The 9,991-nt window shown below is 53.3% G+C and overlaps 3 protein-coding genes across 9 annotated transcripts in view; 1 reads left to right on the forward strand and 2 right to left on the reverse strand.

The window, feature by feature from the left end:
• Nucleotides 1–6,498, forward strand: part of TMEM234 (transmembrane protein 234) — a 16,929-nt gene extending 10,431 nt beyond the window's left edge. For 2 of the 4 annotated variants that reach the window (XM_027864423.1, XM_027864428.1), the window contains one exon: nucleotides 1,923–2,029. In XM_027864423.1, the coding sequence (XP_027720224.1) occupies nucleotides 1,923–1,993 (71 nt within the window). In that variant the 3' untranslated portion in view covers nucleotides 1,994–2,029. Of the gene's footprint in view, nucleotides 1–1,922; nucleotides 2,050–6,319 lie in introns of those variants that run through there. The other 2 variants (XM_027864424.1, XM_027864427.1) reach the window with 2 other exon arrangements.
• IQCC (IQ motif containing C) lies at nucleotides 127–1,880 on the reverse strand. 2 transcript variants are annotated; one of them, XM_027864430.1, is made up of 5 exons: nucleotides 1,682–1,865; nucleotides 1,397–1,549; nucleotides 996–1,203; nucleotides 726–835; nucleotides 127–519 (listed from the first exon to the last, which is right to left on the reverse strand). In XM_027864430.1, exons 1-5 carry the CDS (start codon nucleotides 1,721–1,723, stop codon nucleotides 478–480), a joined length of 555 nt encoding a protein of 184 aa, XP_027720231.1. In that variant the 5' UTR covers nucleotides 1,724–1,865; the 3' UTR covers nucleotides 127–477. The 2 variants fall into 2 exon arrangements, with proteins under 2 accessions (XP_027720231.1, XP_027720232.1); XM_027864431.1 differs by lacking the exon at nucleotides 726–835 and having other exon boundaries at nucleotides 1,682–1,880.
• CCDC28B (coiled-coil domain containing 28B) lies at nucleotides 2,015–8,302 on the reverse strand. Of its 3 annotated transcripts, none has more exons than XM_027864418.1 (6): nucleotides 8,222–8,302; nucleotides 4,620–4,840; nucleotides 4,131–4,297; nucleotides 3,547–3,734; nucleotides 3,320–3,342; nucleotides 2,015–2,512 (listed from the first exon to the last, which is right to left on the reverse strand). In XM_027864418.1, the coding sequence occupies exons 2-6, from the start codon at nucleotides 4,781–4,783 to the stop codon at nucleotides 2,458–2,460; spliced, it is 597 nt and encodes a 198-aa protein (XP_027720219.1). In that variant the 5' UTR covers nucleotides 4,784–4,840; nucleotides 8,222–8,302; the 3' UTR covers nucleotides 2,015–2,457. The 3 variants fall into 3 exon arrangements, with proteins under 3 accessions (XP_027720219.1, XP_027720220.1, XP_027720221.1); XM_027864419.1 differs by having other exon boundaries at nucleotides 3,304–3,342; XM_027864420.1 differs by lacking the exon at nucleotides 8,222–8,302 and having other exon boundaries at nucleotides 3,304–3,342; nucleotides 4,620–4,940.
• Between the last annotated feature and the right edge of the window lie 1,689 nt (nucleotides 8,303–9,991).

Here is a 9,991-nt window from a genome sequence, read left to right on the forward strand (position 1 = left end):
CCCCCCCCCCCCCCCCCATGCAATTGATGGGCAATTGTCAGAAAGGCCCAGCTGGCTTGGGCTGAGTACAAAAAGTACCTCTCATGGCACACAGAAATATCAGGTCAAACAGATGGATGACCCGACTTCCTAAATAGAAGGAGTTTTATTCCTCTTATAACCCAGTGGCCTGATTCCCTTACTCTCCCCTCTAATTGTCATCAAGTCCCAATCCTCTGGCCAGGGGATGGAGAAAGACAGGTCCTGCTGTACAGAGTTGCCATCAGCATTGAAGACAAAGCCAAAGTTGTGCCCTGACTTCACTCTGCCCCACTGGAGGGGCTAGAGCACAGAAGTCTGCAGTAGGGAGCCACGGTGAGGTCCTTGCCAGGAGTATCTGCTTCCCAGCTTAAGAAGTAGCCCAGTCCTGTCAGCAGCCTGGTCACTCAGAGGATGGCATTCTGGTGGTCCCATTACTGGAGGTATGATCCTCTCCAACTAATCTTCTGGGAAATCCAGTGTTTGTCTGAGAAGCAAATACTGTGGAAAAGAAGAGGCAATGGAGCTTTCAGGGTGAAGCCAAAGGCTCCCCTGGGGGCTTTACCCTTCCTCCTCAGCTCAAAAGTTAAAAAAGAGGATGTAAAAACTGGGAAAGGTCATGAGAGGCTGAGAATGGCCTGGGTGCATTTGTACGGGAGGGAAACCGAGGAAAGCTGACAGGAGGCAGTGGAAGACCAGGGCCTTACTTTCTTTCGACTGACAATGGCCTGCTGTAGCCATAGCATTTCCATGGCCAGATGTCTTCGAAGTCTCTGGAGCTGGGCAGGTTGGGAGGGCAGTGTGAGCTCCAGAACCTCTGTGTATATGGAGACATTGAAATATGTGTCAGAGAATGCCTCTAAACTGGCCAGAAATACCTGTCCCCTCTAAAAATGCCCCCTGCTCCCTTTTAGCTCTAGCCTGGAATTAGGGATCTTGGGTTCATTAGGGAGAAGAGCCTTGGACCCAGGACCTACCTGGGTCCCTTGTCAATGCCTTGTCACCAGCCTCCATCCTGAGGCCATGCTGAGGGCCAGGACCAGCTCCCTGGTCAGGCCCTTTCACGGGGGACGGTTCCTTCCAGCCTCCATCTCTCTTGGGCTCTTTACTCCGGAGTCTGCTGCGGGGCTCCGGACCTGGGCCCAGGCTGCTGCCTCCTCCTTCCCTGGGGCCGTAGGTTCTTCTCTATCAGCAATCAGGACAGAGCCAGGGGTACTTCCCCAACCACTCCCTCCCTTCCGGCCCCCTGGAGGGAGGAGGAAGGCGAGGATGCGGCTCGGCGGAGAGAAGGGAGGGCCCGTGACAGGATGTCGGGGCTGAGCAGCCGCCCTCCCCGCAAAAAGCCGGGCTCAGCCCTCGGGAGGTCCTACCCACTTACCCGCGTCTCTGGGGAGAAAACGGGCCTCGGAAGCCAGCGTCCCACCCAGCGCAGCTGCCCGCTCAGGTCGCCCTCCACCTGCCGCACCACCTCCTCGTACTCGGCTCTCAAGCTCTGCAGCCGCCGCCGGGTCTGACGGCCCCTCACACACGCCTGGGGGACGGGTGGACGTGGTCACGCCTGGCGGAGTGGGGGAGGGGGGAATCCCGGGGGAGGGCACGGGGGCGAGCAGGGAGTCCTGGGCGGCGAGGGGCCATCCCGGAAGGATGGCGGCCTGGTTCCCACCTGCAGCTTCGTCACGCGCCGAACCAGCTCCTGGAGCTCCATGTCCCGGCCTGAGGCTCAACGGTCCGGTCCTTTCCCGGCTCCATCAAATCCTCGTCATCGCCAGGCCCACGTCTCCATGGAGACGGAAACGTGCCCGCCCGCCCGTCTCCATGAAAATGCGTCACTGCCGCCCCTAGTAAACGAGACCGCCCCGCCCCCATCTCGGTGTCAACCCCCTCTCTTTCCCCTCCCTCTTCAGGGGCGAAGGCCCGGATCTCAGGCTGCGGACTGGCGGAGAAGAACTTCACGTACAGTGGGAGGAGCCAATGAAGACACAGAAACCAAGTGCGCGTCCGTCCATCCTTAGGTTTAATTCAGCTGCCTGCGGCCAGGCCTGAGCAGCTCCAGTGGGGCCAGAGGGAATCACAGCCTGGGTCAGAGGTCAAGGTCGCGTGAAGTCGGAGGGCACAGTCTGGTCAGAGCTTGGGGTCATGTGAGGTCAGAGGACCTGGGGGTCACAGCCTGCGTCAGAACTCAGAGTCGTGTGCGGTCAGAGGGCCTCGAGTCCCAAGAAAGGGTCATATGTCTGGGTCTTTGGGGTCAGAAGGCCCAGGGTCACACAGTTCCAAGGGCTGTGGCCAGGTCCCAGTCAAGGTCACAGAGTCAGGTCATGAAGGGGCCTGGGCTCCTTTCTCATCCCCTCAGATCTGAGAGAGGCCAGCTGCTCACCCAGCCATCGTGGTGAAACTGAGGCTGAGAGCAAGTTTGAAAGGGTCCCAGGCAAGGGCCTCCCCTCAGGCCGTGGGTGCCTCCTCAGGCTCTGCGTTCTCTGCCAGGTGCAGCTTCTGTCTGCAGGCAGGAGGAGTTAAGGGAAATTGGTGGCATGGCCTGGGCCTGGGCTCCAGCCCCTCCTGGGGAGTCCACAGGCCCCCTCTCCAGAGCCCTCTTCCTTCAAAGTGCTAAGGACTCCAGCTAAGACATGCTTCATCTAGCAAGCCTGGCCTGAATAAGACTGCTCAGGCCAAAGCGACTAAAGGGCACCTTGTTCATCTCTCCCCATAGACGGCTTTTGCTTTGTGACCTTGAGAAAATCCCTTCCCCTCTCTGGGCCTCTACTTCATTATCTGATAAATGAGAGTTGAGCTAGATGTTCCCTTTCAGGTCTGACATGGTTGTGATGATTTCATTCATTTCCTGTAAGCTAAAAGATTTACCAAATGCTCTCCGAGGCAGGTATTATCCTCATGCTGCAGCTAGACAGTTGGAGGCACTGGCAGTATTTGAACCAAAGTGTCACTTAAATCAAAGTGAAATACTCTTTCCCCAATTCCGTGCTGCTTCTGATCCGAGTTAATTGTCTGAAGTCCTTGAAAATCAGCCTTATAACCAGGTTAAATCTTAACCCCTCCAATCTCACCCACTATATTTGGCTGCTTAGCAAATCCTTTTTTTAGGAAGGGAGAGCCCACATCCGTGGGCAGGTGGAGTCAGAGGAGCTGGGTTAGAATCCTGTTTTTGTCACTGTGTGACCTTGGGCGCTGTAAGATCCCTCAGGCTCTAAATCCTGTGGTCCAGTTCAGTCCCTACTAGCTTAATAATCACCTCAGGGTGGCAGGGAAGATCCTAACAAAGCCACTCACCCCCTCCAAAGGATACATAGAGTTGCTGAGGTCTTCAAGCTGCAAGGGGAGAGAGGAGTCAGAAAGGTAGGCCTGAGCCCTGGCTAATGGAGACACTCCTGGCTGGTCCCGGGTTGAGGGAAGCTGGTGCCCACATCTCCAGGATCCTGGGGCAGGCCCCAGCCCCACAAGGGTACCCACTGGCTCAGAGGGATCATGGGATTCCCGTTCCCAGCTTCCCCACAGTCCCAATCCCCAGCTCACGTTGCTAAGCAGCTGGTCTAGGTTTCGATCAGCCACGGTTTTCTTCTGCTCCTGGGGCAGCCCTTCGGCCTCGGCCTCATCCTCGTCGTCGTCCTCCTCCCCACACACATCCAGGCTGAAGTGCAGCCGAGCCAGCTTCTCCTGCATCTCTCGAACATGCTCCAGCTGCTCAAAGGAACATTCCTTCCCTGCCCGGCCAAGAAGCCCAGTGCCAATCACAGCCCAGCCCCGTGGAAGGAGGTTGACCACACAGCCTTGGGAGCTCAAAGCTCATCCCACAAGGCCAACCTTATTTAGGTTCTGCCTCAGGGGCCTCGGTCCCACATCCCTGGCTCGATCACAGATCCCAACCTGTAGGAAAGGGAGAGCCTCAGGCTTAAAGCCCTGGCATTTATTAATAAGCATTTATTAATCACCTGCCATGTGATAGGCACTGTTCTAGGAATTCATCCCTACCCTCAGGGAGTTTACATTCTAATCCTAATTACTCAAACTAAATTGAATCGTGACACCCCAGACTTTGGGCTAACAAGAGCCCTCCTCCGTGATACCCCGCTTCCTCCCCACACGCTTTACAAACCTACCAAAGGCCTGGAGCCGGCCAGAATGGAAGTCATTGAGTAGGTTGAGTAGTCCTCCCTCCATCTCGTAGACTCCAGTCACCTCTGTCAGGAAGGAGTGCTGCAAGGGTGTGCCTGCTGGGGCACCCCCTCCACCAGCTAGCACGGGGCGGCACTTCTCCTTGGTCACCCTGGAGAGGGCAGAGGAGCCACTGGTCAGTCACAGGGGGTGACTGTAGACCTCCAGGCTCCAGAACTGCTAGCTCAAAGGTGTCTGAGGGGTGGGAGGGCTGCCCTCTCATCCTGAGCCCTGGGAGGCAGCACCACCAGCCTGCAGCCCCAGCTCCACCCTGCTTCCTCATGTGACTCTCGGACGAGTCACTGGCCCTCTCTAGGCCTTGGTCTTGTCTGTGGTACAGGGACAGTTGTCCCTGATGCTTTCCTCAGCTGCGTGGGGAGAGGGGAGTAGGACATACTGGAGCTGAGCCCGCAGTCCCCAGCAGACCGGCTTACCTCTTAAACTTGGTCCGCTGCTTTGGGGATGGAAGGTGGGGCAGGCCCAAGGAGAAGGAGGCACTTCGGCTGGTAGGGACCGGGACCCTGCGCAGTGCACCGGCAGGGGGTGCAGGCTGCGACAGGCAGGGCTTAGGGCTTCTCCTCTTCTTCTTGTCGTCCATGTCGGTGTGCGTCCAGGCTTGGCTCCTGAGAGGTTGGGGTGCCCTTGGGGAGTAAGCCTGGGGAAGAGAGAGACTGATGGGCTGCAGTCATGATGAGATGTTCTGGAGGCAAGGACACTGGGGCATGGTCCCAGAGGGGAGAACAAGGAGCAGTGGCTTGAAGTTGTGGAGAGACATCATCAGAGCTGTCCAAAAGTAGTACTGGCTGCCCCAAGATGTAGTGAGTTCCCCATCGCTGGAGGCCTTGAAGCTGAGTAGATGCCCACTGATCAGAGACAATTTGGAGGAGACTCCCATTCAAGTATAGGTTAGATTAGATGCCTTCTGAGGCCCCTTCTGGCCGGGGCCTGGCCTGGAAGGCTAAGACTCCACAGTTGTCCAAGGGGCCAGGAATCCTGAGTTCATGGCCTAGAGGAGGTCCCGCAGAGCTGTCCTCCCACCCTCACCTTATCTTCTCCAGAATGGATTCTGAGTGAGGTGGGCCCTGGTCCAACATTTACTGTGCAGTACTCGTGGAGAAACTGAGGGCCAGGGTGGGGGGCACATTTCCTACTCATTAAAGCATAACATTTCTGACCTAGATAGTCAAAGTGTTCCACAACCTGGCTTTAAATGCCTTTCCAGCCTTCTTCATGCTACTCTTCTCCATGCACTGACCAATCTCACCTACTCTCCTTTAGAGTACCCCCTTGTCGTTCCCTCTCCCATTTCCAATGGCTTCATCTATGTCACTGTCCATGCCGGGCATGGATAATGTTAGGAAAGCCCTTAGCACAGTGCCCAGTACACAGTAGGAGCTTAATCAAAGCTTCTTCCCTTTCCTTCCCCTTCCTCATCCCTCCATCTTCGCCCTGTTGAAGTTGGACCCTCTCTTAAAGACCAGGCTCAAGTGTCTCCTCCTCCCTAAAAGCCTTTCCCAAGTCCTCTCCCTCTGCCCAGCTGAGAGTGATCACCCCCTCCTCAGATTTCTCATAGCCCTTTGCCTGTGCTCCTTTGCTCTTGTCAGACTCAGGTGTTACAATGGAGTGTCCCTGGCTTGGTGCCAGGAGGCCGGAGTTTGACTCCAGGCCCCTTCTGCACCTTCCTTTCATCATTTGTAAAAATGGGTGTATCAATATATGTAAAACGACCTCACAGGATTACTATGTAGGAAGAACTCTGCAAACTTTAAATTGCTAGGCATTTCACACACACACATACACACCACCAGGACCAAGGTTGTTCATCAGTTGTGAGCTCTACAAGGATAGGGCCTGGGTTATAGGCCTAGTGCAGAAGTTCCCAAACGTATTTGTCATACTGTCCCCTTTTCAAAAAAAAAAAAAAATTTACTCAGCATCCCTTGGAAACCTACTTTCTTTAACCCTTTAACAGTTTTGTTTTTTAAATTTACATCATTTCAATAAATATAAAAATTTTTAAATGATGTATCTTAAATTTACTAATTTATTGTAAATTTGTGATTCTTTTCCTGCATTGAAATTTTGCTGATGCAATATTATGTCATGTAACTGTACAGTATCTTGTTGTAAACAGGTCGTTACATGCATGTATTCCTGCCAGTGTGTTCTGGACTCCTCGATGATGTGCTACACGCTCTCCTGCCAATGCATTGTTAAGACCGTTGGCTGACTTGACCAGTGATAGGCTGTAACTTGCATATTGTGTGTTTATTTGGAAAATAACGTAATCATTATGACTTTAACTCTGTTACACAACAGATGAAACATGTACGAACAGTTTTTCAAAATTTTCTTCTCTTCCTTCCTTATGCTTCCACTACCCCGTTATTTTTATTCAACACGCCCCAGTTGCACCTGAGGCTACTGCTGAGTCTCTCCTACACCCCCGCCCCCGCCTCCATTGTTCCAACATCTCCAGGGGGGCAATGTCGCCCACTTTGGGTCCTGTGATTCAGTGTTTGTCCAACTGAGACAGTGCTTGGCCAGATGGCAAGCAGAGCTCTGGGCCCTTGGCAGGTGGGACCAGGGAGAAGGTCTGAGCAGACTCACTCTGGTGATGGTGGGGGATGATGGGGGATGATTAGGGAGGTCTCAACCAGCTTTTCTTCTGTCCCACTTTTTGCTTATTGGCTTAGCTTGCTACTAATGATATTAAAGCCCAGCCCTCGGGTACCTCTGCCCTCCCTTATAAGCCTCAAAGCTCCTGCTTTAGTGAAAAGGGCAGACTGAGGGGCTATTGCAGCCCAGGAGCTCTGGATGGCGAACTTCCCCGTGCCCTGTTTTAGGGTGTGCTCCGTCTGCCCCACACACACCCCAGAAGAGGGGGGAATCAGCCCAGGACAAGTAGAAGGAGGGGCAGCTGTCCCTACATTGGGCAGAACAAACGTTCCTAGAGCCAAGTGGGGATTGAGGCTTGGGGTTGCGTGAAGGAGGTGCCTTGGTTATTGTGCCAGGGCTACCAGGTCATCTACAGAGAATAATGTCCTGGTTCTGTGCCCAGCACTCTGGCCTTCTAGAGAGGATCCCCTTTCTTGGTCGGGGACCTGCTAGCTTCAGTTCCCAGCCCCCCCCCCCAGGGATGTATGTGCCGTTATTCATCCATAGGACAGAGCTTCAATGTGTCCTTTCCTTGCCATCCAAGGAATCGCCCTACTGTTCTGTACAGCACAAAGCTGGCCAGCTCAAGTCAAAGGGGCCACTCCCAACACAGACCTGGCCCTGGGCCCTCCCTCCCCCCTGACTCAGGGAGAGGAATTGCTATCAGTTGCCTTTTGAAGGGTGTCTGCGTGACTGGCTGTGTATGTGCTTTTCTCCGTGCTAATGGCTGGCATGGCGCTGTGTGCTCCAGTTTGACTGGAGAGAATGCTGGAACTGCAGTCAGGAGATGTGGGATCCAGAGGGTCCCAGATGCTAGCAGTGTGATCCCAGACAAATCGTTCTCTTAGCCTCAGTTTCCTCACCTGTAAAATGGAGGTGGTTGTACTGGTGGGTGGTTGTGGGCAATGTGTTTTTTAACCACTGAAGTGCCCTAGAACAGTGATCTGTTATTATTAATCAACAGGCATTTATTAGGCACCTACTGTATGGCTGGCATGGCCCTAGGTGCTGGGGATGCAGAGCCTAACAGGGCAGCAGGCCCGGCCTCTCAAGCAGCTTTCCCTCTATCTGGCCTCATGTGCCTCGGTCCATGAGGAGAAGGATCCATGTGTGAGTGTGGGTGTCTGGGCATGTCTGCTAGCCTTTGTGTCGGTGGGGCAGCCTCCAGCCAGTGCGTGGCCCCCACGGCCACCAAGCCACCCAGCGACATCCTGCCCCACTTAGGCAAGGGGTGTGTAACGAGCTGTCAGGAGCACTCGGCTCAGCATTCCCAAGTGGATCGCTCTGCCCAGCGACCAGCTCTCTGAAAGGGCATGTTCAGACCCCGTGTGCTCCATCCCCCACAATCCAGCAACTGGCCCCACGAAGAAGGACTGACCTGGACAGATCCCAGCAGAAGCTGCCTGCCTGCCTGCCTGCCTGCCTGCCTGCGCTGCTGCAGTGGTCCGGCCTTGGTTCCCCCGCCTCCCACTCTCCGAGATGTGTGTGTGTCTGGAGCTGGGAGTGATTTGCATTTAAAGGGGACGCCTCTTCTCTGTGCTCCCAGGCTTGATCTGTTTAGAGCAGGCCTAGGCTTTCCAACGTGGAGATGCTTCTCCCGTGTGGGGTTTGCCTCCAGCTCTCCTTTAAGGATGGATGAATGGTCACTGAGGCAGACTACCTGGGCGGAGGGGAGGAGGACTCCTCTTAGCTTGAACCAGAAGACTGGGCTGCTACATGCACCAATTGTCCTCTGTCACAGCAGTTTCCCAGAAACCACACGGGCCAGTCAGTTCCACTTGGGAGAACAACAACCCAGTTAGGAACAATTACCTGATCAGTAGTGTTAGACACAACACAGTAGCCCACAGATAATGCCAACAACTTGGAGTGCTTTGCAAACCTTAAAATGTTTTAACAATGCTAGCTACTGTTATTGTAGGACTCAATCTGATTTGATCCTCATAGCAACCCTGGAAGGTGGGTGCTATTATCATCCCCTCTTTTCAGAAGGGGAAAGATCAAGGTAAGATCAAGTTAAGTGACTTGCCCAGGGTCTTTCAGCTAGTGTCTTCTGTATTGCAAGTCCAGTGCTCTATCTACTGGGCCACCTAACGGCCCTAATGGGTTTTATGGTTCCACAAAACAGTTATTGAGAGGTAGCTGGTGAAAGGCCAGCTTGTGTATTCAAAAACCATCTCAAGCATACTTTCAATTTAGTCAGATCCTGGAAGGATTTATTAAATACGCACTCACCAGCTGCCAGGGAGCAGGAAAAGCCTCCTCTCGAAGGTCAAACCTGAGTTGAGCCTTCCAGGAAGCCAGGTGAGAATAGGGAGATTGCCTTTTGAGCATGGGGGACATCTAACCTGGACAAAGGCACCTGGGTGGGAGGCTGAATATGGAGACAAAGTTTGTGAGAAGTAACAGGAAATGACTGGAAAGGTAGACTGGAATGTATTGAGGGACTGGTGCTTTTGAACAACCTCAGTTTGGTAGCTGTGTAAACATTGGATTGGAGAGGGGACAAAGGAAGCAGGGAGATTAATTAGGAAGTAATTTTGATAAATCCAGGAATGTAAAGATGACCTGAGTCAAGTGGTGAGATGGGCATGGATGTGTGATGTGCTGTGGAGAATCAACAAGACTTTGAAGCTGTCGTTCATGTATAGAATATTGCATTGGACAGGGAGAGACAGACAGACATAGAGACAGAAGAATAGAGAAAAAGGAAGAGAGAAGGAGAGACACACAGAGATACAGAGGCACAGACAGAGAAAGAGGGAGAAGAAGAGAGGAAAAGGGGGAGAGAGAGACAGAGACAGTAGGGGAGGGGCATTGAGGATGACTCTTATGTTGTGAGTATGGGTGACTGGAAGTATTGCCCTCAACAGAGTTGGAAGGAGAAGTTACAGGAGAGGTAGTTGCAGGGGTAAGAGAAAGAGCTCCATTTTGGACATGTTGAGACAACCAGGTAGAGACATTTTACTGACAGTTATGGATATGGGCTGGAGTAGCAGTAGGAAATCTGAATCACAGATGTTTGGTGAGGAGGAGGAGGGAGTTCTTTCCCCACTTTTCCGAGTAATTATACACTACCTCATACCTGTTCTTGTTTTTGTTTTTTTGCTTTTTGATGAGTCAACCAGGGTTAAGTGACTTGCCCAGG

Source organism: Vombatus ursinus, unplaced genomic scaffold (genome assembly GCF_900497805.2).
Source record: "Vombatus ursinus unplaced genomic scaffold, bare-nosed wombat genome assembly UNPS02014775.1, whole genome shotgun sequence".
Taxonomy (NCBI): Eukaryota; Metazoa; Chordata; class Mammalia; order Diprotodontia; family Vombatidae; genus Vombatus; species Vombatus ursinus.